This window comes from Crassostrea angulata, chromosome 6 (genome assembly GCF_025612915.1).
Source record: "Crassostrea angulata isolate pt1a10 chromosome 6, ASM2561291v2, whole genome shotgun sequence".
Taxonomy (NCBI): Eukaryota; Metazoa; Mollusca; class Bivalvia; order Ostreida; family Ostreidae; genus Magallana; species Magallana angulata.
In genome coordinates this window covers 35,022,271-35,046,354 of record NC_069116.1, presented here as the reverse complement: position 1 = coordinate 35,046,354, position 24,084 = coordinate 35,022,271, and the positions used below count along the sequence as shown (strand labels likewise).

At 34.1% G+C, this 24,084-nt stretch overlaps 1 protein-coding gene across 1 annotated transcript in view; it reads left to right on the top strand.

The window, feature by feature from the left end:
- The first annotated feature begins 1,342 nt into the window (after positions 1 to 1,342).
- Positions 1,343 to 24,084, top strand: part of LOC128188604 (eIF-2-alpha kinase activator GCN1-like) — a 143,046-nt gene continuing 120,304 nt past the window's right edge. Inside the window, exons 1-6 of the mRNA XM_052859768.1 lie at positions 1,343 to 1,428; positions 1,524 to 1,626; positions 7,652 to 7,850; positions 22,577 to 22,685; positions 22,886 to 22,984; positions 23,111 to 23,245. Coding sequence (XP_052715728.1) covers positions 1,375 to 1,428; positions 1,524 to 1,626; positions 7,652 to 7,850; positions 22,577 to 22,685; positions 22,886 to 22,984; positions 23,111 to 23,245 — 699 coding nt within the window. The 5' untranslated portion in view covers positions 1,343 to 1,374. The remainder of the gene's footprint in view (positions 1,429 to 1,523; positions 1,627 to 7,651; positions 7,851 to 22,576; positions 22,686 to 22,885; positions 22,985 to 23,110; positions 23,246 to 24,084) is intronic.

Below are 24,084 nucleotides of genomic sequence, written 5' to 3'. Positions count from 1 at the left end.
TGAACCATTATTAAAAAATTATAGACGTTTTATGTTGCTTAATTATAACTGTTAATGGTTGGAAAATTGTATCAATTTACACACGAAATGTGATAGCTTTAATACTGACAAGTTTAAATGGCCTTAAAATGTTAAAATACATAAAATAAAGGATTGCAATTAATTTCTTTAAAAATTGCTTTATTATTTAGAAATCATTAAAAAAAATGTGAGGTTTGATTGGAGAGCAGTCGTTGCTATAATTGCCCTGATAGTGTACCTGCGTTAGCTTCTGCAGCATCAACAAAATATTTGCAACATACCTACATTTAGTTCATTTTGAATGTTTACATAAATTAATCTCCAAAGAACTATATATGATAAGGGCCTAAAATGGCCCCCTAAAATGAACATCATTATTTTACTATCATTCTTTGTTTTCTTAGTACAGATATGTATGTGATGTGTTTACATAATATTCATTTTGATTCAAGTGCCCACAATTTAGAAATATGATATTGTAAAGACAACCTTAATTTTCCCGCCATTTTTGCATTTTTAGCGTAAAACAGCTTGTTTTCAAGCAGTTTTTCCTTCCGAAAACATAGAGCGCATTCTTGAACAAATAAAATATTTTAATCAGAGATGTATCTAGCCAAGACTAATAAGTGACAAAAAAATGTTCCTTGTTCAAGCATGCGCTCTATATTTCCCATTCGTAAATAGATAAGAAAAATGTCAATTTTTGGCTGATTTTGATTGAATTATAGAAATGGTGTCCCTTCTGACGTCATATACTGCCAGTGAGTGCAAAAAAATCAAATAAATAGATTAAAAATATATTCTATATCAACTCTTCTAAGAAATTATTTAACAATTTATTGTACCCGAAACACTTAATTAAAAAAATGGCGAATTATGGGGGCAAAATTTAACTCTTATCATTATAGTTCTTTAAACAAATATTACACGGATTAAACCACGGGCCCTGGAAGTTATTGTAAATATATTGCATGTGCATGTATACTTTTTTATACATGCACATGCAATATATTTACAATAACTTCCAGGGCCCGTGGATTAAACCATAAGAACACCAAGGGTGGAGTTTATTTTACAAAATATTGATCAAAATATCCAAATGCTGTGACTTTAGAATTGATGTGTTGTTTGTTACGTCAATATTATCATGTGATCCGCGCCAGCACAGTACTTATTTTTTTATCCGAAGCATTCCGAATGAAACGTGATGCCCCTAAATGAAATGTTAGGATGTAATATATGACCGATATAAAATAGCAAAGAATATAGATTTTCCATAAAGTGAAAATTTTGAATTATTGGGTGTGATTTTTTCCGCAAGTCTCAGCAATTTTATTTTTTCGAAATATTACAATGCATCACGACACACATTGCACAACCAACATGGCGGAAAAAGATGAAATTTCGGTATGGACCTCTTATAATTTTTACTTTGACGGATAGCGTAACAGCAGTTGTCTCAAAATACATACTTAAAAATACATGTATTTTGTTACTTGTAGAGCGCTGAGACTTTGAAGAAATTCGCCCAGCGAATTACGACATCCAGCACAAAGGAACGAATTAGTCTGCTGGAAAACGTGAGAGTATGTGTTAGCAGACCCGGTAAGTAGAATGAATCATGTTTATTCATATGACAACAATAGCGCGAATCATTTACATTTACAACATCCAACCACAGTTTGACTATTTTAAAAATTTAAAAGGAAAATATACATTTAATTTTAAAAACGTGCCATATATTGTAATGGCTCGAATAATCTCTGTCATTTACAAGTTTCCAATATTGAAAAAAGATACACTTTTATCTTAGATTCGTTACAAGATCATACTGGATTGGATATGAGAGTTACACAATCTATATGAGTGATGATAAAATCTCTTAAGACTTGCCAACATTTGTGTCCATTAAAGAGTTAATCAGGTAGCAAGGGACAGTTTCGAATAAAGTACCCGTCAATATTTTTGTAAATTTGAGAGTTGCTGTACTTGAAGGCTTATGAGTGTTGCTAAAATTCATGAAATGATTTTTAATGTTTATCATTAGTTAGAGGGGTGTCTCTTGTTACGGGCCGCCGGAAGGCGGTCCGTTATTTGATACACATTTAAATATTGTTACTGCGTTTCTGCGGGACAGTTCTTTTTTAATAGAATTAATACTATGCTTATTTTTATGAATTTAAAGTAAATTTGCAGGTAGAAATATGTTTTATGCCTTTTAGAAAATATCACATATTTTTTGTTTTACTCATAATTGAAAAGTAGGTCATACTTAGTAGATTGTCATATTTGGCGCGTTTTTATCGAGACTATAATCTATTCTGAAAATTTCGGAGTTTTTTTATTCTTTTCAAAACAATGCATCAGGATCGGTATGCGGGACATACTAAAGACCTGAAATACTAAAGACCTGAATGTCATTAAATTTTATGTAAATGATGTATTTGAATTTCTATGTGCCGTGTCAAATAAAATGACTTTGCGTGTGTATTTATTATATTTCCATGTAAAATGTGGTAGAAAATATCATGAAATGACATTTATTTTAATTTTATATCATTTATTTACGCAAGAATATGACAGAAATGAAAATTTGAATTGACTGGAAAATTTGAACTTATCCATTTTTATTTTATTATGAGGTCCATTGAAATCATATATTAAATTAATGCATTAAGTTTTCATTCAATACTATGCAACAACAAAAAACCCAAAATGGTTAACCGTTTGAAATTCATAATCTCCAAGAGAAAAATGATTTGTTGAACTTTGTATTAGAGTAATGTACAAATCATGCAGTGTGTTCTCCATTACTTCATACTATGGCAATGATCATACAATTTCCGTTAGAAATGCTTTCAGTAACGAAATCGATTCTTTATGATAATAGTAAAATGTTAAACTTCAATCTCAGATGGAGAGAACTAATATAGGCTAGTATTGCTTGCTGTTCAATCCAGATTCAATTATATACTTGTATGTATATTTTTGAATAAAATATTACTTAAACTTACTTCAAAACAAGTTGCTGAAAGTATATTAAAATTTACCATAAAAATTAGTACAACCAACTTTTATTTTCTTCTTTGTGGGGTGTTTTTATGTAAACAATCAATGATTCATACAACAATTATATTTTTGCGGCCCATTTGACGCTTGCGTCAATATGCTTTCTTGTTGAAATTGATATGCAATATGTAGGCCCCATATGTTAGGTACATGAGAATCAGAAGTAAAATGCAAAAACCTGCTGCTATGACTGTTGTGTTGACAAAGTTACAGACGGGAGGTAAAATAACATGAAAAGTAGGTGGATGGGAAATTGTAAACTATACACCGGTAAGTTTCTGACATATGATAGTGCAACATGCACGCGGTACAGAAGGTCAACCCTCTGCAGGGAATTAGCCGGGGGAGCTCTAAAAAGCTGAAAAATCATGAAAAATTAGCAAAATATAAAAGAGTCAAAATCTCATGAAAACCAGTATGTAGAGAATTTTACAGGTTTTGACAAGTAATTTTCTTCAGAAATTGGTGATTGGCCTTATAAAGAGTGAATTAAAGGTATTTGTGCTGAATAGGAACTGAGGAAATTCTAGTTACAGAGTTCCGAAGACATACATCCCTTGGCTACAATGAATTGTATAAAAAACTGTCCCGTGCCGCCTTCGGTTGAGCCTAGTAAATAACAGTCAAGTCGTACCCAACCTGACTCGCACCCAAACCAGTTCGTAATCAAATGGTCAGGTTGTACCCCAAACTGTGTGGTTTACCGTACCCAAATATTTGAGTATGACTTCACTAGTCCGTACCCAAATATTTGAGTATGACTACACTAGTCAACTTGTACCCATGGTATTTTTTTAAAATCATTTATATATAAATACATATTTATCATCCCGTCATTTACATCTTACAAAACAATCATTAATATAGTGGTTTATGTACTGTTTTCTTGTAGGAAACACACCTTTCTCGAACCATGTTGATCTTCCAAAAGTGATGAAAATCTTCTTAATTATGAGCAGCATGTTTATTTTGTGCTGACAAACCCATTGGTTGAACGGAAACACACAAAGCAATTAATTCTAATTGATGATAATTAATTACCTGCTCATAATCTTTCTTTGATCCGTCCACATTTAAGTACAGAACTATAGTAGACTATATTTTTATAAGAAATTCTTTTAAATTTGTTATACAATTAACATAATGTTAGTGATTATACTGATAATATACAAAACATGACAACATAAAAAAAAAAAAACAATTCATTTTATTTTCTTATAATGAATATTGATCTTTCCGTATTCTAATACAGAACTATAGGCATATTTGTATATATATAAATTTGTTATACAAAACATGATTTTAACAACATGTGAATGAAAACCATTGTATATCATTTTCCTAATATAAATATTTTTTTTTCGTGGGTACGAGTCTGCTAGTAAAGTCATCATATTTGGGTACGAGTGAACCACATAGTTTTGGGTACGACCTGACCATTTGATTATGAGTCGGTTTGGTGCGAGTCGGTTTAGGTATGACTTCACTTGATTCCGGCCCAGTTACCCTATTGAGGAATGATTACACTAAATGGGAACTACATGTATTCCCTGTTTCAGTAATAAAAAAAACTCCTGCGAATGCTGTATTTTCTCGATGTATGTCAAATAAATCAAAAATCCCACTTAAGTAAAAATAATCACGTTTACGTTTTACATAGAAATATATAGAGTAAATCTTTAAAAATCTTCTTCTCAGAAACTAATCAGCCAGGAAAGCTGAAACTTGTTTGGAAGCATCCTCAGGTAGTGTAGATTCAAAGTTGTGAAAATCATGACCCCCGCGAGTAGGGTGGGGCCACAACGGAGGGTCGAAGTTTTACATAGGAATATGTAAAGTGAATCTTTAAAAATCTTCTTCTCAGAAACTAATCAGCCAGGAAAGCTGAAACTTGTTTGGAAGCATCCTCAGGTAGTGTAGATTCAAAGTTGTGAAAATCATGACCCCCGCGAGAAGGGGGTGGGCACACAATGGAGGGTCGAAGTTTTACATAGGAATATGTAAAGTAAATATTTAAAAATCTTCTTCTCAGAAAATAATCATTCAGGAAAGCTGAAACTTGTTTGGAAGCATCCTCAGATAGTGTAGATTCACAGTTGTGAAAATTGTGATCTCCAGGGGTAGGATGGGGCCACAATGGGGGATCGAAGTTTAACATAGGAAATCAATATATAGAGTAAATCTTTAGAAATCTTCTTCTCAGAAACTAATCAGCCAGAAAAGCTGAAAGTTGTGTGGAAGCATCCTCAGGTATTGTAAATGCAAAGTTGTGAAAATCATGACCCTCAGGGGTTGGGTGGGGCCACACTTGGGGGAGGGGTTAAAGTTTTACATAGGAATATATAGAGTAAATCTTTAAAAATCTTTTTCTCAAAAACTAATCATCCAGGAAAGCTGAAACTTGTGTGGAAGCATCCTCAGGTAGGGTAGATTCACAGTTGTGAAAATCGTGATCCCTTTGGGTAGGGTGGGGTCACAATGGGCGGGTGTAATTCCTAAATGGCAAACATTGTGAGAAAGATTTTAAATGACCTTTCGTTTTCTTATTTACTATTGACAGACGACTGAGGAAGGTTTGGGAGGGGGGGGGGGGGGGGGTCATCTTCAAGATATTGACGAGCAAAGTGAAGAAAAGAAGTGAACCAAACATTGATTAACTCCGATACTCTTTAACAAAAGACAGTAAACCGAAAGTCTTTAATTCATTTATTTTCATACCTATTGTTTTGATATTATAGTACAATACACACATATATCCTTTTGTGCCCATATTTCGACAGTCTTAATCTATAGGTCCTCTTTTCAGATGAAATGGGCAATAATTTTGAAAGCTAAGACATTTATCATGAATATCAATCATAGCTTGCTGTGTTAACATAATTTGATTAACCTTTTTACATTTTGTTATTTCAATATACAAAGTATAAATTTATCAACAAAATTACTGGGTCCTAAATTCGACGATTGCTCTACATTGTCTTGTCAGTTAAATGTATCCTCACAACATTATTTGTTTTTCATTATTGAATCTTTGGTCCTTGCATATGATACACCATGTGTTTCGTCAAAGTGTTTATATTTTTGTGTTACGATGATTTAAATGCAGGGTAATGGTGGATTAACAAAATTTGCTGATTTTTGTGAGGAAAAATTCATAAATTAATTTCTTACTTGTTTGAAGTGGATTTAATAAATACTAGGCCAGTTGATTGCTAGTCTATCATAGTATCACATGCATACAAAATTTCTCTTATTCCTGCGAAAATGAGCGAGATGTAAACAAAAGATAAACCCCGTCGAAATTGGACGCTGTTGATTTTAGGACCTTCGACCATACATGTTTATGCCTCACATTTTTAAATTAATTATTAATTTGTAAAAGAGACATTTCTGACAATAAATAATGAGTTACTTTTGCTCTCTTAGAGTACGCCTAAAGGCTAACTAGAAATTCAAAAATATAAGAACCTTCTTCTTTCTTGATACCTCAAAAATAAGTATAAATAGTTGTTAATGATCTTTATTATTTACTGTGTGTGTGTATGGTGACAAAATCAAGGACAGTAACTCTTGAATAGGAAAGAGCAAATTGAGGTTCACACTTTTCTGAAAATATTCGCCCTATATTTCATTATCAGTAGGATAACATATAAAATCGATTTACAATAATATGTATCATTTAATTTATAATCACATATCTCACTCATAAAAAAATTGCTCCTTTCAAATATTAATTATTGCGATTTGTTCCTTGAATTACATTGAAATCAATGTTGAATGCGAAATTAATATTTTTGGAAATAATTTTTTAATAAGGATGGAAAGAGGGGTCTCTAGTGTCTGTTGTTGTCTTTATAAACACATATAAATTCATTTAAGAATTTATGAAAAATTTTGTCCAGAAACCAGGAACGTTGCCAATGCTCTTAAGGTACATTTTTACAAATAAGCTTTAGGTGCAAAATTGTCTCCTCTTTAAAACGGATGTAATTTATTTTTTTGGATTTTATATAATACGACCATTTTCGGTATCGAATCAAATGGGAGTATATTCCGTAAACCGTGCGACGTCGTAAATCGTTCTGATACGTTTGTCCACAGTCTGTACAGTGTATGGTATGTTAATGATGACTTCAAATTTCCAAAGGTCTTTGTATTATTGATGCATGTAATGTAAAGAAAAAAACAGGCAAAGAAAATTTTTTTTTTTTATTAAAATTATAAATAAAAACTATTATTATTTGCAAAGTTAAATCTACATGTGTATGAATGTATTTATCCTTTTCTGGATAAATATTTCTGTATTGTATTTTAATGTCAATATTGATTAAATCAGTCTCTGTACATCCGTGTATTCGGGGTATTAGTCCAACCCTTTGACTCACTTACTACCGTACGTTATGTAGAAGATCTGTTTAATTCTCAAGACAATGAAGAAAGCAGGTCAATATGTGACAGCATGTTTTGATGAGCAAACTAGATAGTAACGTCCCACAGACAGTCTAAAATGGTTCTAATAATATGGAAAGAAATTAATTCAAAATCATTTTAATTTCTGTAGATTTCTCGGAAAATGCTGTGAAAGGTGTGTTAAAATTTCTTTCCCTAACCATTGGACGGTATCAAGATAACAGATCAAGACAAGCTGTTAGAAACCTTGTAAAGGAGCTAGCAAAATCGTATCCTGCTGCTACTCTGAAGAATGTTACATCCTCCCTAAAATCTGAAACAGAGGCTCAGAAGAAACAAGTTCATGCAAGGTAACAATATTTTTTTTCTGCAAAATTTTTGTTTCAAAGATTTTTAAAAAAAGAGTTAATTGAATTTTTTAGGTCACCTGGGTTAATCAGGTGACCTAATGCAATTGGTCTTCATTTGTCGTAGTGCTCCGTGCGTTAACAATTTTACATTTTTAACTTCTTCTTAAAAACTACAAGGCCAATTGTCACCATTTTTGGTATGAAGCATCTCTATGGTAAGAAGAATCTAAATTTGGAAAATCATGGCTCTACCACCCCTGGGGTGCAATTGGTGGGGCCAAATATGCAAAAAAAGCCAAATTTTCAAAAATCTTCTCTACCCCAACACGTGAGGAAAAAATTGAATTCATGTTTATAATCTCTATGAAGCCCTTTACCAAAATTGTGAAATTCATGGCCCCTGGCTCAGGGGTTCAGGCTCTAGGGTGGGGCCACTTTGGCCATAAAGTGAAAATGTATTAAATCTTAGAAAATCTTCTTCTCTTCTCCCATATATAGTTGAATAAAACTGAGTGCATTGTTATGATGTCCACTGACTCCTCTACCTAAATTGTGAAATTCATGGCCCCTGGATCAGGGGTTCAGGCTCTGGGGTGGGGCCTATTTAGCCATATAGTGAAAATATATTAAATCTTAGAAAATCTTCTTCTCTTCTCCCAAATGTATTTGAATAAAACTGAGTGCATGGTTATGATGTCAACGGACTCCTCTTCCTAAACTGTGAAATTCATGGCCCCTGGATCAGGGGTTCAGGCTCTGGGGTGGGGCCTATTTAGCCATATAGTGAAAATATATTAAATCTTAGAAAATCTTCTTCTCTTCTCCCATATGTATTTGAATAAAACTGAGTGCATGGTTATGATGTCAACGGACTCCTCTTCCTAAACTGTGAAATTCATGACCCCTGGGACAGGGCTAGAGGCCCTAGGGTGGGGCCAATTTAGCCATATAGTGAAAATGTAGTAAATCTTAGAAAATCTTCTTCTTTACTCCCACACCTGTGGGGAAAAACTTAATGCATTGTTATGATGTCCACAAACTCCTCTGCATAAATTGTGAACTTCATGGCCCCTGGATTGGGGGTAAAGGTTGTAGGGGTGGGGGGGGGGCAATTTGGCCATATAATGTTAATGCATACAAGCTTATCTTTTAAAAAGATTGGTGAGCTAGCGGTGTAGCCATCACAAACACAGAAGCAGATTTCTAAATCATTGGTTTAAATTTCTGAATGGATTGATTAACAATAAGAAGGCAAAGTGGTGTACTGGAATTGTGCTGGAGTGGGGTCTCAATATTTAAAATTGTTAATCTAGAGTGGGCTTTACATTGGCAATGGCATAGCTCATTGACTGTGCCTTAATCATTATGTATATACTGTAATTTCTATTTCGAGGTGAACATTTTCAAGAACCATTGGTTCCTTTTTGAAGCAATCGTATCTTCTCGGGACTTTCCGACAAGCTCAGAAAACATATCTGAAGTTGTTTTTCGAGCTTGAAGGAATTAAAGATAAAAATAGCTTTTTATCATAATATTGAAAATAACTTTGCATTATAAGACCTGAGCTACTGTTACTTTTTGACATTTACAATAAAACATAAAACTTCATGTGAAGACGATAAAACGAAATTCAAATGGTACAGTTTATCTATCGTAGTGCAGTATTCCCAGAATCCCCTACTATGGAGTCGAGCATGCGTATTCCAGTGAAAAAGACTAACGTAGTTGCTAGCGCTCGAGAGCGCTAGCAATAATGTTTAAAAATCTTCTCTACAGACACAGAATAAAAACTAACTGCTTATTTAGAAAAAGAATTGTCCTGTCATCTTTAATAATATTTCATATCGCCTGCATGTAAGACAAGGGTTATGGCTGGGAAGGGGTGGGGGGGGTATGTATTTGTCTCAATATTTTATTCTGCCCAGGAATTTCAATGAAAGATTGGAGTTAATTCATATGTTTAGAAAAGAAAAATAATGAAGCTGTCCATCAAAGTTATCGTTAAGATATTGTGAAAGCATTGGAAAAGAGTTCAGGGAAGAGGATTATAACAGTTAATGGAGTTCTTCTCTTGCTTCTTCATAATAGAGTTATCTTCCTTGGCTTTTTCATATTTAGTAATTTATCATTAAATATAATGTAATTTAGAAGTTGTATGATCAAAAAAGTTATGCAAGTTTTTATCATTCAAAACAAAAACAGTTTTTAAATTAAAAAAAAAAGTAGACTTGTTAATAGTAAAGTAATAAGTAGTATACTAGCCACCTTGTTTTAGTTTATCTATGAAAACATATAACCTATTTTGAAAGGGAGCACACTTGGGTTAAACAACTTAAATGGAATCTGTGCACCTTTTTAGCTCACCAGAGCTGAAAGCTCAAGTGAGCTATTCTGATCAAATTTTGTCTGTCATCAGTCTGTCTGTCTGTAAACTTTTCACATTTTCAACATCTTCTCAAGAACCACTGGACCAATTTCAACCAAACTTGTCACAAAGCATCCTTAGCCTAAGGGGATTCAAAGTTGTGAAAATTAAGGACCACACCTTTTTGCAAAGGGCGATAATTAGGAATTTATGAAAATTTTTGAGAAATTTTCAAAAATCTTCTTCGCACGAACCATAAGACCAGGAAAGCTGAAACTTGTGTGGAAGCATCCTCAGGTAGTGTAGATTCAAAGTTGTGAAAATCATGACCCCCGAGGGTAGGGTGGGGCCACAATGGGGGGGTCGAAGTTTTACATAGGAATATATAGAGCAAATCTTTAAAAATCTTCTCAGAAACTAATTATCCAGCAAAGCTGAAACTTGTGTGGAAGCATCCTCAGGTAGTGTAGATTCAAAGTTGTGAAATTCATGACCTCCGGGGGTAGGGTGGGGCCACAATAGGGGGTTGAAGTTTTACATAGGAATATGTAAAGTAAATCTTTAAAAATCTTCTTCTTAGAAACTAATCAGCCAGGAAAGCTGAAACTTGTGTGGAAGCATCCTCAGGTAGTGTAGATTCAAAGTTGTGAAATTCATGACCCCTGGGTGTAGGGTGGGGCCACAATGGGGGGGGGGGTCGAATTTTTACATAGGAGTAAATAGAGTAAATCTTTAAAAATCTTCTTCTTAGAAACTAATCTGCCAGGACAGCTCAAACTTGTGTGGAAGCATCCTCAGGTAGTTTAGATTCAAAGTTGTGAAAATCATGACCCCTGGGGGTAGGGTGGTCCAGAATGGGGGGGGGGGGTCGAAGTTTTACATAGGAATATATAGAGTAAATCTTTAAAAATCTTCTTCTCAGAAACTAATCAGGCAGTAAAGCTGAAACTTGTATGGAAGCATCCTCAGGTAGTGTAGATTTAAAGTTGTGAAAAAGTGACCCCTGGCGGTAGGATGGGGCCACAATGGGGGGTCGTTATTTTACATAGGAATATATAGAGTAAATCTTTAAAAATCTTCTTCTCAGAAACTTATCAGCCAGCAAAGCTGAAACATGTGTGGAAGCATCCTCAGGTAGTGTAGATTCAAAGTTGTGAAAATCATGACCCCTGGGGGTAGGGTGGGGCCACAATGGGGGCTTGAAATTTTACATAAGGAATATAAAGAGTAAATCTTTAAAAATCTTCTCAGAAACTAATCAGCCAGTAAAGCTGAAACTTGTGTGGAAGCATCCTCAAGAAGAGTAGATTTAAAGTTGTGAAAATCGTGACCCTGGGGTCAGGGTGGGGCAACAATAGGGGGTCAAAGTTTTACATAGGAATATATGGAGTAAATCTTTAAAAATCTTCTTCTCAGAAACTAATCAGCTAGATGATTCTTTATAATTGTTAAGACTTTGGCTCCAGGACAATTCTTCGGCCTCACAAGAAGGTTCAGAGTTTGATGTAGCTTTATATCCCATATATAAACAATTGTTAAGGATCTTTTTGAGAACTGCAATACTCAACATGTGATATGACTATATATAAAATCATCCTGTTAGAAAAGGGACTAATGATTATAAACATAAGAATATCCAGGGGGAAAAGTGGATTTTATTTATACAGGATCTACATGTATTATTGTACATTGTCCAGATTGTTTGCATTATGACTCCATTAAGCTGATTTTATCATACCCATTGTTCCTCAGGTGAGCGATGTGGCCCATGGGCCTATTGTTTTTTAAAGATTGGTGGTAGGTAGTGACCAGGCTTGGGGTAATGCTAAATGTAATGGTATTGCAATGCATTACATGTTTTCAAAGTAATGCTAGTAATGTTTATGCCACAAATTTAGCATTACAAGTAATGGTAATGTAATGAATTACTTTCCAAAATCTAGTGTAATGCTGGCATTACATGGCATTACATTGCATTATCATGCTTATTTATGCATGTTCACTTTTTAAAAAAATGTGATGAATAAATGAATAACCGAAATTGTATTTGATTAAAATCATTTTAAAAAAAGATTTAAAAATTCAATTTTAAATTATTAATATTAATATATATAACAACACAATTTAATAACCTTTTTAAGAGTGTTATTATTAAGATTTAGAAACCATTAAAAATTTACTCCAATTAGTTTGCACTTCAATAAAGAATGAATCAGTTCAGTTCAGTTTATTTCACTCAACACCATATAATGGTACAAGAGGTACATAAGAAGACCAAACATATTTACATATATACAATATAGTTGTAAAGTTCAAGAAAGTAAGTGGGGTGAACGAACAGTATTTTTGAAATAAAGAAACACAATTTTTAACCGGGTTTTCCAACGGAAAAATCCGGTTATTAAAATGGTGAAAATGGCGGGCGGGCGGGCGGGCGGATGGCAAAAGGGTACCCTCATTGTACGGGTAACTCCTCCTACAGTTTTCAAGATAGGAAGTTGTTCTTTTGCAGATCAATTGTACATATATCAGAGGTGTGCATATTGCTAGGATTTTGATTTCCGATAATTAATCGAAAAAATACCAGCTTTTGAACTTAGTCATTTTTTGGCAAAATATTGCATATAGGGAACCCTCATTGTACGGATAACTCCTCCTACAGTTCTCAGGATAGGAAGTTGTTCTTTTGCAGATCAATTGTACATATATCAGAGGTGTGCATGTTGCTAGGATTTTGATTTCCGATAATTTATCGAAAAAATACCAGCTTTTGAACTTCGTCATTTTTTGGCAAAATATTGCATATAGGGTACCCTCATTGTGCGGATAACTCCTCCTACAGTTCTCAAGATAGGAAGTTGTTCTTTTGCAGATCAATTATACATATATCAGAGGTGTGCATATTGCTAGGATTTTGATTTCCGATAATTTATGAAAAAAATACTAGCTTTTGAACTTAGTCATTTTTTGGCAAAATGTTGCATATATATGTAGGGTACTCCATTTCACTGGATAAGGGTTGACATGGATTATGGATACAGTTTACAGAAAAGAAAACCTGGTTTGCTGTCACATTGACAGCTTTTCACTTGTCTTAATGTGATATAATCGACTGAAGACATGATTTCATAGAACTTTTTTGTGTTAGGAGAAGAACAGTAATATGTATCTAAAAACTGACTTCGTAACTTACTTAATGCCTTGCATTCTAATATAACATGAAATTCATCACCAATTTTGTTACAATTACACAAATTACAATAACGTTTACTTCTTTCAACAATACCCCACCTTCCTATTTCAACAGGAAGATGATGATTTGTAGTTCTAAACTTAACTAATATTTTTCTTAATTTACTGGGTAACAAGAGTAAGTAGCGTTCACATTCAAAATTTGTTTTATAAATTCTATATATAACACCCTTAGTCAATTCCTGAATATCGTTATGCCATTTTTGTAAAAATTGATCTCTTAACCTTTGGTTAATAGTTGTCTTAATCCAACTGGAGTTATAATGGTACGATTCATGATCACACCATAAATTTGAAAGCCCGCATTTATCTGAAACATTTTTTAAAGAGCATAGCCATGGATTTAATATTTGTCCCTTATCAAAAAGAATGCGTACATACATATATATGATTTTGCTTAATTTGTTTTCACTGCTATTAATTATGTTGGCCCAGAATGAAATCATTCAAATAAAAATGGTTATATACAGAGGAAATCGTCCAGTTTCACCATATACCATGTAACTAGGTGTACAACTTTTCAGATAAGTATATGTTTCAAATATTTTAAATGGACACGTTCAATAATCTCAATATTTTCATAACCCCAAACTTCGCATGCATACAATAAAACTGGTACAACAATTTTATCAAATAAATCTAATTGACAATCAATAGGTAAATTAAAAGTTCTTATCTTCCTTATAACTCCGTACATGGATTTCTGTGCTTGCTCACATAGCCGTTTTTTTGCTTTGAAAAATGAACCTGTTCTTGAGAAAATTACACCGAGATAATTAAATTCCTTAACTATTTCAATAGGTAAACCATTATATGAAAAGACATATTTGGGTTGACGACCTTTAAAAAATACAACAATTTTTGTTTTACAAATATTAACAGTAAGTTTCCACGTATCACAGTATCTATAGAATTCATTAAGGGCAAACTGTAAATCGTTTGCAGACTCAGCTAAAATAACAGTATCGTCTGCATAAAACAGGATAAACATTTTTAAATATAAAAGAAGTTCCTTTTCAATTCCCTCAGTAATTGTAGACAGTCCAGTTACGTTTTTATCTAACAAATAATCTTCTAGATCATTTATATACAAGGAAAACAAGAATGGAGATAAACTTTCTCCTTGTCGTACACCGACATTACAAGTAAAAAGATCAGATGAAAAACCATTAATACATATTTTTGATTTTATACCTTTGTACATGTTTTTTATGTACCGGTATGTAAACATTTACCATTTATTCCACTTTTAAGAAGTTTGTACCAGAGCCCATCCCTCCATACTGTATCAAAAGCTTGTTTGAAATCTACAAATGCACAGAAAAATTCCTTTTTACTGTTGATCAGTGTGTGTTAAAAACTGCAGAACTAGAATATTGTCAAGTGTGGAAAACCCTTTCCTAAATCCCGCCTGACTTTCTTTAATAAGTGAAATATCATAGTGACTTAATGAGGACAGTGAAACATCTGCTCAGCATTTGACGATCTATGAAATGTTTTTTTTTACACCAAGACAATATTCATGTGCATACAGCAGCTTTTACTTGTCTGCCAAAAGATTTGTCGTTTGATCTTGTTCTAATGGATTTTACCCTATTTCCTTTTAGTTCTAATGGATTTTGCCCTATTCCCTTTTAATTCACACTGAAAGGTGGTTAAGATTGAACATTCTGGTGAACTGAAATAAGCACTCAGTCTGGTACAATCACAAAAAAACTTTCAAAGTATATCTGATTCAGTGTGTTTGACTTGACTTATTTATGTATATTCAGTGTTGAGAATACTACAAAAGGACTATATATGGTTTGAGCCTAAAATGGCCCCTTAAATGAACATTGTCATTTTACTGTAATTCTTTTCTGTATTTGTACAAATATACATTTGAAGTTTTTTCATAGTTTTCATTTTGATTTTAGTGCCCACATTTTAAAAATATGACATCCTAAAGTTTACCTTTTCCCGCCATTTTCTCATTTTTAGCATAAAACGGCTTGTTTTGAATCAGTTTTTAGCTCACCTGAGCTGAAAGCTCAAGTGAGCTATTCTGATCACATTTTGTCTGTCGTCCGTCTGTCTGTCTGTCTGTCCGTCCATCTGTCTGTCCGTCTGTCCGTAAACTTTTCACATTTTCAACATCTTCTCAAGAACTACTGGGCCAATTTCAACCAAACTTGGCACAAATCATCCTTAGGCAAAGGGGATTCAAAGTTGTGAAAATTAAGGGCCACACTCGTTTTCAAGGGGAGATAATTAGAAATTAATGAAAAATTTCGAGAAATTTTCAAAAATCTTCTTCTCAAGAACCAGAAAGCCAGGAAAGCTGAAACTTGTGTGGAAGCATCCTGAGGTAGTGCAAATTCAAAGTTGTGAAATTCATGACCCCCGAGGGTATGGTGGGGCCACAATGGGGGGTCGAAGTTTTACATAGGAATATATAGAGTAAATCTTTAAAAATCTTCTTCTCAGAAACTAATCAGCCAGGAAAGCTGAAACTCGTGTGGAAGCATCCTCAGGTAGTGTAGATTCAAAGTTGTGAAACTCATCACCCCCAGGGGTAGGGCGGGGCACAATGGGGGGGTCGAAGTTTTACATAGGAATATATAGAGTAAATCTTTAAAAATCTTCTTCTCAGAAACTAATCAGCCAGGAAAGCTGAAACTTGTGTGGAAGCATCCTCAGGTAGTGTAGATTCAAAGTTGTGAAATTCATGACCCCTGGATGTAGGGTGGGGCCACAATGGGGGGGTCGAAGTTTTACATAGGAATATATAGAATAAATCTTTAAAAATCTTCTCAGAAACTAATCAGCCAAGAAAGCTGAAACTTGTGTGGAAGCATCCTGAGGTAGTGTAGATTCAAAGTTGTGAAAATCATGACCCCCGGGGGTAGGGTGGGGCCACAATGGGGGGGGGGTCGAAGTTTTACATAGGAATATATAGAGTAAATCTTTAAAAATCTTCTTCTTAGAAACTAAACAGCCAGGAAAGCTGAAACTTGTGTGGAAGCATCCTCAGGTAGTGTAGATTCAAAGTTGTGAAAATCATGACCCCCAGGGGTAGGGTGGGGCCACAATGGGGGGGGGGGGTCGAAGTTTTACATAGGAATATATAGAATAAATCTTTTAAAATCTTCTTCTCAGAAACTAATCAGCCAGGAAAGCTGAAACTTGTGTGAAAGCATCCTCAGGTAGTGCAGATTCAAAGTTGTGAAAATCATGACCCCCAGGGGTAGGGTGGGGCCACATTGGGGGGGGGTGTTAAAGTTTTACAAAGGAATATATAGAGTAAATCTTTAAAAATCTTCTTCTCAAAAACTAATCAGCCAGGAAAGCTGAAACTCGTGTGGAAGTATCCTCAGGTAGTGTAGATTCAAAGTTGTGAAAATCATGACCCCGGGGGTAGGGTGGGGCCACATTGGGGTGGTCGAAGTTTTACATAGGAATATATAGAGTAAATCTTTAAAAAACTTCTTCTCTGAAACTAATCAGCCAGGAAAGCTAAAACTTATGTGGAAGCATCCTCAGGTAGTGCAGATTCAAAGTTGTGAAAATCATGATCCCTGGGGTTAGGGTGGGGCACAATGGAGGGTCGAAGTTGTACATAGGAATATATAGAGTAAATCTTTAAAATTCTTCTTCTCAGAAACTAATCAGCCAGGAAAGCTGAAACTTGTGTGGAAGCATCCTCAGGCAGTGTAGATTCAAAGTTGTGAAAATCATGATCCCTGGGGGTAGGGTGAGGCCACATTGGGGGGGGGGTGTTAAAGTTTTACATAGAAATATAGAGTAAATCTTTGAAAATCTTCTTCTCAGAAACTAATCAGCCAGGAAAGCTGAAACTTGTGTGGAAGCATCCTCAGGTAGTGTAGATTCAAAGTTGTGAAAATCATGACCCCCAGGGGTAGGGTAGGGCCACAATTGGGTGGTCGAAGTTTTACATAGGAATATATAGAGTAAATCTTTAAAAATCTTCTTCTCAGAAACTAATCAGCCAGGAAAGCTGAAACTTATGTGGAAGCATCCTCAGGTAGTGCAGATTCAAAGTTGTGAAAATCATGATCCCTGGGGGTAGGGTGGGGCACAATGGAGGGTCGAAGTTTTACATAGGAATATATAGAGTAAATCTTTGAAATTCTTCTTCTCAGAAACTAATCAGCCAGGAAAGCTGAAACTTGTGTGGAAGCATCCTCAGGCAGTGTAGATTCAAAGTTGTGAAAATCATGACCCCCAGGGGAAGGGTGGGCCACAATGGGGGGGTCGAAGTTTTACATAGGAATATATAGAGAAAATCTTTGAAAATCTTCTTATCAGAAACTAATCAGCCAGGAAAGCTGAAACTGAAACGTGTGGAAGCATCCTCAGGCAGTGTAGATTCAAAGTTGTGAAAATCATGATCCCTGGGGGTAGGGTGGGGCACAATGGAGGGTCGAAGTTTTACATAGGAATATATAGAGTAAATCTTTGAAATTCTTCTTCTCAGAAACTAATCAGCCAGGAAAGCTGAAACGTGTGTGGAAGCATCCTCAGGCAGTGTAGATTCAAAGTTGTGAAAATCATGACCTCCAGGGGTAGGGTGGGCCACAATGGGGGGTCGAAGTTTTACATAGGAATATATAGAGTAAATCTTTGAAAATCTTCTTATCAGAAACTAATCAGCCAGGAAAGCTGAAACTCGTGTGGAAGCATCCTCGGGCAGTGTAGATTCAAAGTTGTGAAATTCATGACCCCGGGGGTAGGGTGAGGCACAATGGGGGGTTGAAGTTGTACATAGGAATATATAGAGTAAATCTTTGAAATTCTTCTTCTCAGAAACTAATCAGCCAGGAAAGCTGAAACTTGTGTGGAAGCATCCTCAGGCAGTGTAGATTCAAAGTTGTGAAAATCATGACCCCCAGGGGAAGGGTGGGCCACAATGGGGGGTCGAAGTTTTACATAGGAATATATAGAGTAAATCTTTGAAAATCTTCTTATCAGAAACTAATCAGCCAGATGATTCTTTATAATTGTTAAGACTTTGGCTCCAGGACAATAAGGTTCAGAGTTTGATGTAGCTTAATATCCCATATATAAACAATTGTAAAGGATCTTTTTGAGGACTGCAATACTCAACATGTGATATGACTATATAGAAAATCATCCTGTTAGAAAAGGGACTAATGATTATAAACATAAGAATATCCAGGGGGGAAAATGGATTTTATTTTTACAGGATCTACATGTATTATTGTACATTGTCCAGATTGTTTGTATTATGACTTCATTAAGCTGATTTTATCATACCCATTGTTCCTCAGGTGAGCAATGTGGCCCATGGGCCTCTTGTTTGAAATTCTGATAAACTGTTTCATCTTTTTCTTTGCCATTTGACATATATAGTAATTACACAAAAACGTTTTGGGAATTTACACCTTCATTAAGAAATTTATTTCACACTCTATGAATAAAAATTTTTCCTTCTCATTGTTATACACACATGTTCCCAGTTTTAAAAATAATTAAAAAGAAATATTGATTTTAAAAAAGAATCATATCAGTATACCGGTACCCTGGTTTTTTTGTTCAGGGGACTTTACGTATAAAGTAAGAAAAAAATTCTCAATTTTTATCAAAACGTCGCATTTTTTCCAATCCATTGGCCCCGGCCCCAGTACCAAAAATGGGTGTGAGAGGCCTGCTGAGTTCGTTTATATTTTAAATTCAGCTATGCTGAATAGGAAATACCAAGTTTAAAAATCTTAAGTTGAATGTAATAAACTCATGACAAAAACATGACTCAAACCAAGCTTTGTATCTTGCTTATAATTCTTTGACTGACGCTGAAATTTTGGTTGATCAATAGAAATGTATTGCTGAAAAAATGATATGCTGTAACTACGTTCTGGTGTCCCTTCATAAACGATGAATTGCATAAAATGTACACAACTTTTTGATAGTTTTTGATAGTTTTTAGAGCACAAATCTTTTAAACAGTTTCCATAGTCCTTACACATTATTATAATGAGGATTAAAGCATAAGCGTTGTTCTAAAAAAATTATTGCAAAGAAAAATCATCTTTGTAGAATTTCTTCTTTTTTTTGATGAAGATGAAAATAATGGGTGGGCCTTAGTACAATAGAGCGACATGCCTGCCAATACATTGATTTGAATTATAGCTCTTTAACATATGTAACAACAATTTTCAGTTAAGTTTATTCATTGATCAGTCAAGTGAGTAAGGATATGAAATGTCATACGAAATGAATTCCTGGTAAACGACAATCTTTTTTAATGGAGAAGGCCAATAGAAATTTTCAATGTTTTTAATTTGAGGAATTGAGCAAATTCATTCTGGTGCATTGAGGTACACTTTTCTTCTTTCACATACAGGATTTTTAAAAATAAAATACAATAACAAGTAAGTAGTGGAGGGAGAAAATGTATATTTATGCTCTCATGTATTTTAATTGTTTTTTATAGTGATTGGGGGGGGGGGAGGGGGGGGGCGCTAAAATAAAGAGAACTGGACGTTAACTGTGAACACCAACTTGAAATTTAGTTATTTATATTGCATATATATAATCTTATTTTCCGTAAAAATGGTATTCCATAAATGTCAAAGATTAAGAGTGTAAAATTTGGATAATCTACAGAGGGGCCATATGGCACAATATCCTTTGAACGCCCATATAAGGCCGGTGCTGCTCAGGTGAGCGATGTGGCCCATTGGGCCTCTTGTTCTTTAAGGTATCCCACTCCTCAATGTTGTTGTATCAAGATTTTCTTGAGAAGTATATCATTGAAATCTGTAGACAAAACAAACTTAAATAATACAAAGGTAATGGGGGATCAGTATCCATCCCTCTGAGTTATGGCCCATTTAATTTGACCTTTTTGCACCTAAAATGCAATTTCATCCTGATTAGGATTTGTTGTCAGTATTTTTGATTAAGCAAACTTATTTCTTCAAATATTGATTTAAATTATGCACAATGGTCACACTGAATAGAGGGATTACAAAAAAAATTTGTACAAAGCTGCATAAATTTTTTTGTGACCTTTTTGCACTTAAAATAGACAATTTCTATAATAGTTACAATTTGATTTGAAATAAAAACTTTTTGAATATCAAGAATTTTATAAGATTAATCCAGTTTGCCTAAATATGTATTCAGTATCATTTTGACATAATATAACATTGGGGTCAGTGATGTCAAATTTTAGATATAGGGCTTCAAAGGTAAAATTCTCGCAAAATTTCGCTTAAAAAAATTCAGACCTTCTATATATATGCATGATTTTATGCTAAACGGCTATCACATTCTCAAGATTTGATTTTGTACATGTCACACAGAACCTATAAAATATGTTACAAACCTATCAAATGTTAAAAATGTGAATAATGAATAAAGTATAATAAAAAGAAAAGTATATTGAAAATTCATAAAATTGCTTGTTTCTGTCATTTTCATCTAAAAAACCTTCCGCACAAAAAAATAGTTCCCCCAAAAACTTGTTTGTTTCTTGAATTCAAATGGATTTTCTTCATGAATGTTGTGTAATTATGAAATAATAATCTATCTGTGATGATTAAATAAATAAAATCATATTCATTTTAAATATAATGATCATCTGCGCAACATACTTGCCAACCTCCAACATGTGAAAATCTGGTCATGACCAGATTTGGAAAGTAAAAAATCTGGTCATAGCGCGTAACGACATTCACGACATATTTATCATGCATTTCATAGGTATATACAATAGCAATATGTGTGAAAACTTATGTGTAATACTTTATTGCAAAGAAGCATTTTAACTAACAGTTGCTGATTTTGAATTTTGTAAAGTGATCTGACACAGAAAATGGTTGGTTAAACTTGTGTTCAGCTAAAAAAGAAAATGCAAAAAGAGTTTTTGCTACATTAACCTTGCTTTTGAACTCTGTAAATGATGGCATGAAAGTTGTAAGTGACTTGGAAGACTTTTGTGTATTAAAAAGCATTCTATACATGAGTGATGACTTAGCGTTTTTGCATGTTTAGTCAGATCATTTTGGGCACAAAATCCAATATTCAAATGTGCGTTACATAGAACGCAAAAGCCTCGTTTTGTACTCGATTACTTTGTTTTACCTATGGGAATTCATTTTCCCAGATATGTTGATAGGTACAAAAAATTGAGAAAATATTGTTTTCTTTTTGTTGGTTTTGATTCCACTGGCCCCGATGAAGACCTTTTCTTATTGGAAGCCATCACATTTATTGATTTAAACCTTTGCTTAGTCAAAACAACTCACGATAATAATTACACTTAATGTGTCTGTTATAGCCATCGGCATTGTTTACGCGTTACGTAAATCCAAGCTCAGCTTGGGTTCATAACTGGAAGTCAAATGCGCAACGTAATTTAGGAACCAAATCCGGAAATCGGGAGATTTTCGGGTTGTTCGACAAAAATCGGGTGAAAAGCATGACCCGCCGGGTCATAAAAAATAATAGGGTGAAGGGTTGAAAAATCGGGTGTGACCCGACGAAATCGGGTCAGTTGGCAAGTATGCTGCGCAATGAAATCAAAACATGAGGAGTGAAATACCTTAAGGAAACATTGAGCGACTGCTTGAACAAACAAAATATTTTCACCAAAGATGTGTCTCTCCAATACCTATAAGTGACAAAAAGTTCGTTCTTGTTCAAAGAGTCGCTCTATATTTCCCATTCGAAAAAAGATACGAAAAATGTTAATTTTTGACTGATTTTGATCGAATTATAAAAATAGGCAGCGTCACTTCTGACGTCATATACTGCAAGTGAGTGCATATAAATCAAGTAAATAGGTGAAAAACATATTTTATGTCAACTCTTTTATAAAATAACGCAACAAATTAATGTACCTGAATCATTTTCAAAATTGACTAATATCATATATAGTTCCTTATAGATTGGTTGTTCAGCTTGTATATGCATATTTTTTTTGTCTTAAATATTTGGAAAATATTTTGCCCTACATTTTTTAAATGTTCAAATGTTATCATCTGCACATGCCACTTTTGATATTATGATAAATAAGATGATAGCATGTATCCACAAAGTTTTTGAACAACCCTCGTACATGTAAATGTTTTATATTTTGCAGTCATAGTTCGTCTGGGGATGCATTGTTTGCCCTTACCTGGACATGTATTGTATTTAAAGAAGTCTGGACAGCCAACTTCAAAAGTGATAAAAATGACCTGAAAAACTTGGTTTGTAAAAGTTTATTAATTAATATCACATCATGGAAAAAAATGATACATGTTAATCTCTTGATCTGAAAAAAAAAATTGGAAATCTCCAGTCTGGGAGTGCTGATTTAATATAATATTAGTAGCCAAGTACTTATTTTGATATACATGTACATGTATATTTTGGAAATTAGTGGCATTTAAAGCATTAACTATTTTAGGTGAATGTCCAGTGTGGGCTTATATATGGAGCATTGGCTGCTAAATGTAAATCCATCTCAGATTCAACATTCAGAAAGATGTCCAGCATATTCTCAGTGGTAAATTATTACATTAACTTTTGATAATGAAACACAGATTAAAAATGAATAAAAGAGAAATACTGGTATTTGTATTTTAATGATGTCGGAGAAAAATTTCATGCTTGTTTTTATTCATGTTTTCAGAAGAAAGAGGTCACAGCAGAGTATGCCCAACTTCTTCAAGATATTGAGCCATCAATGTACAACTTGAGTGCTGTGGCCATGTTACTGAAATATCTAAGCAAGAGCAAAGATCAAGATTTACTCACAAAATTAAAAGTACAGTTATCTGAAAAGTCATAGTATGTTAAATTTCAATAGCCTAATGATGACCAAAATGCAAAAGTTTTTTGCTTATTTTTTTGCTGTGAAAATAATTACCTGATAGAAATTTAGGGTGAGATGATCAGTTGACCTGATTTTCTGATCCCCAAAATTTTGACTGATGTGGTATACATATAGGATCTCTCATGATTTGCGATGGTATATGATTTTTATCCAACGAGTTGTGTGTTTTCTATCCCCGAGCCTTATGATTTTTATCCAACGAGTTGTGTGTTTTCTATCCCCGAGCCTTGGCGAGGGGATAGAAAACACACAACGAGTTGGATAAAAATCATATACCATTGCAAATCATGAGAGATTCTTTTTATCACATGTTTTACCGAGTATTTTGCTAATCCCTACTTTTTCTGTAAAAATTGTGATTGTGAGCCGCACAACACATTATTTACAACACGTCAACAACGTTACGCATGGAGAAAAAGTTCCTTGAAGTTTAACAAACAGACATTCATTTTCGAACATTTTTTAATGAATTCATGACAAATAACTGAAACAACCTTAAATGTTTCAAATTTATATCTCAACACCCCTCAACTGAATTAATTATTTACTTTTTCATTCTACGTCAATCAACCGTCTAAACCTACGTAATGATTGACTATGACGTCACGTGGCGTAAGAACACACAGTGGAATATCAAAAATTTATCCCATGAGCGATATCCACCGTATATTGGGATAAATATGTGATAATGTAAATGTATTACATTTGGCTGTGTATTCTTTTTAGCATTCTTTTCATCCAGCCTTCGGCATATCGGAGTATCAAGTAGC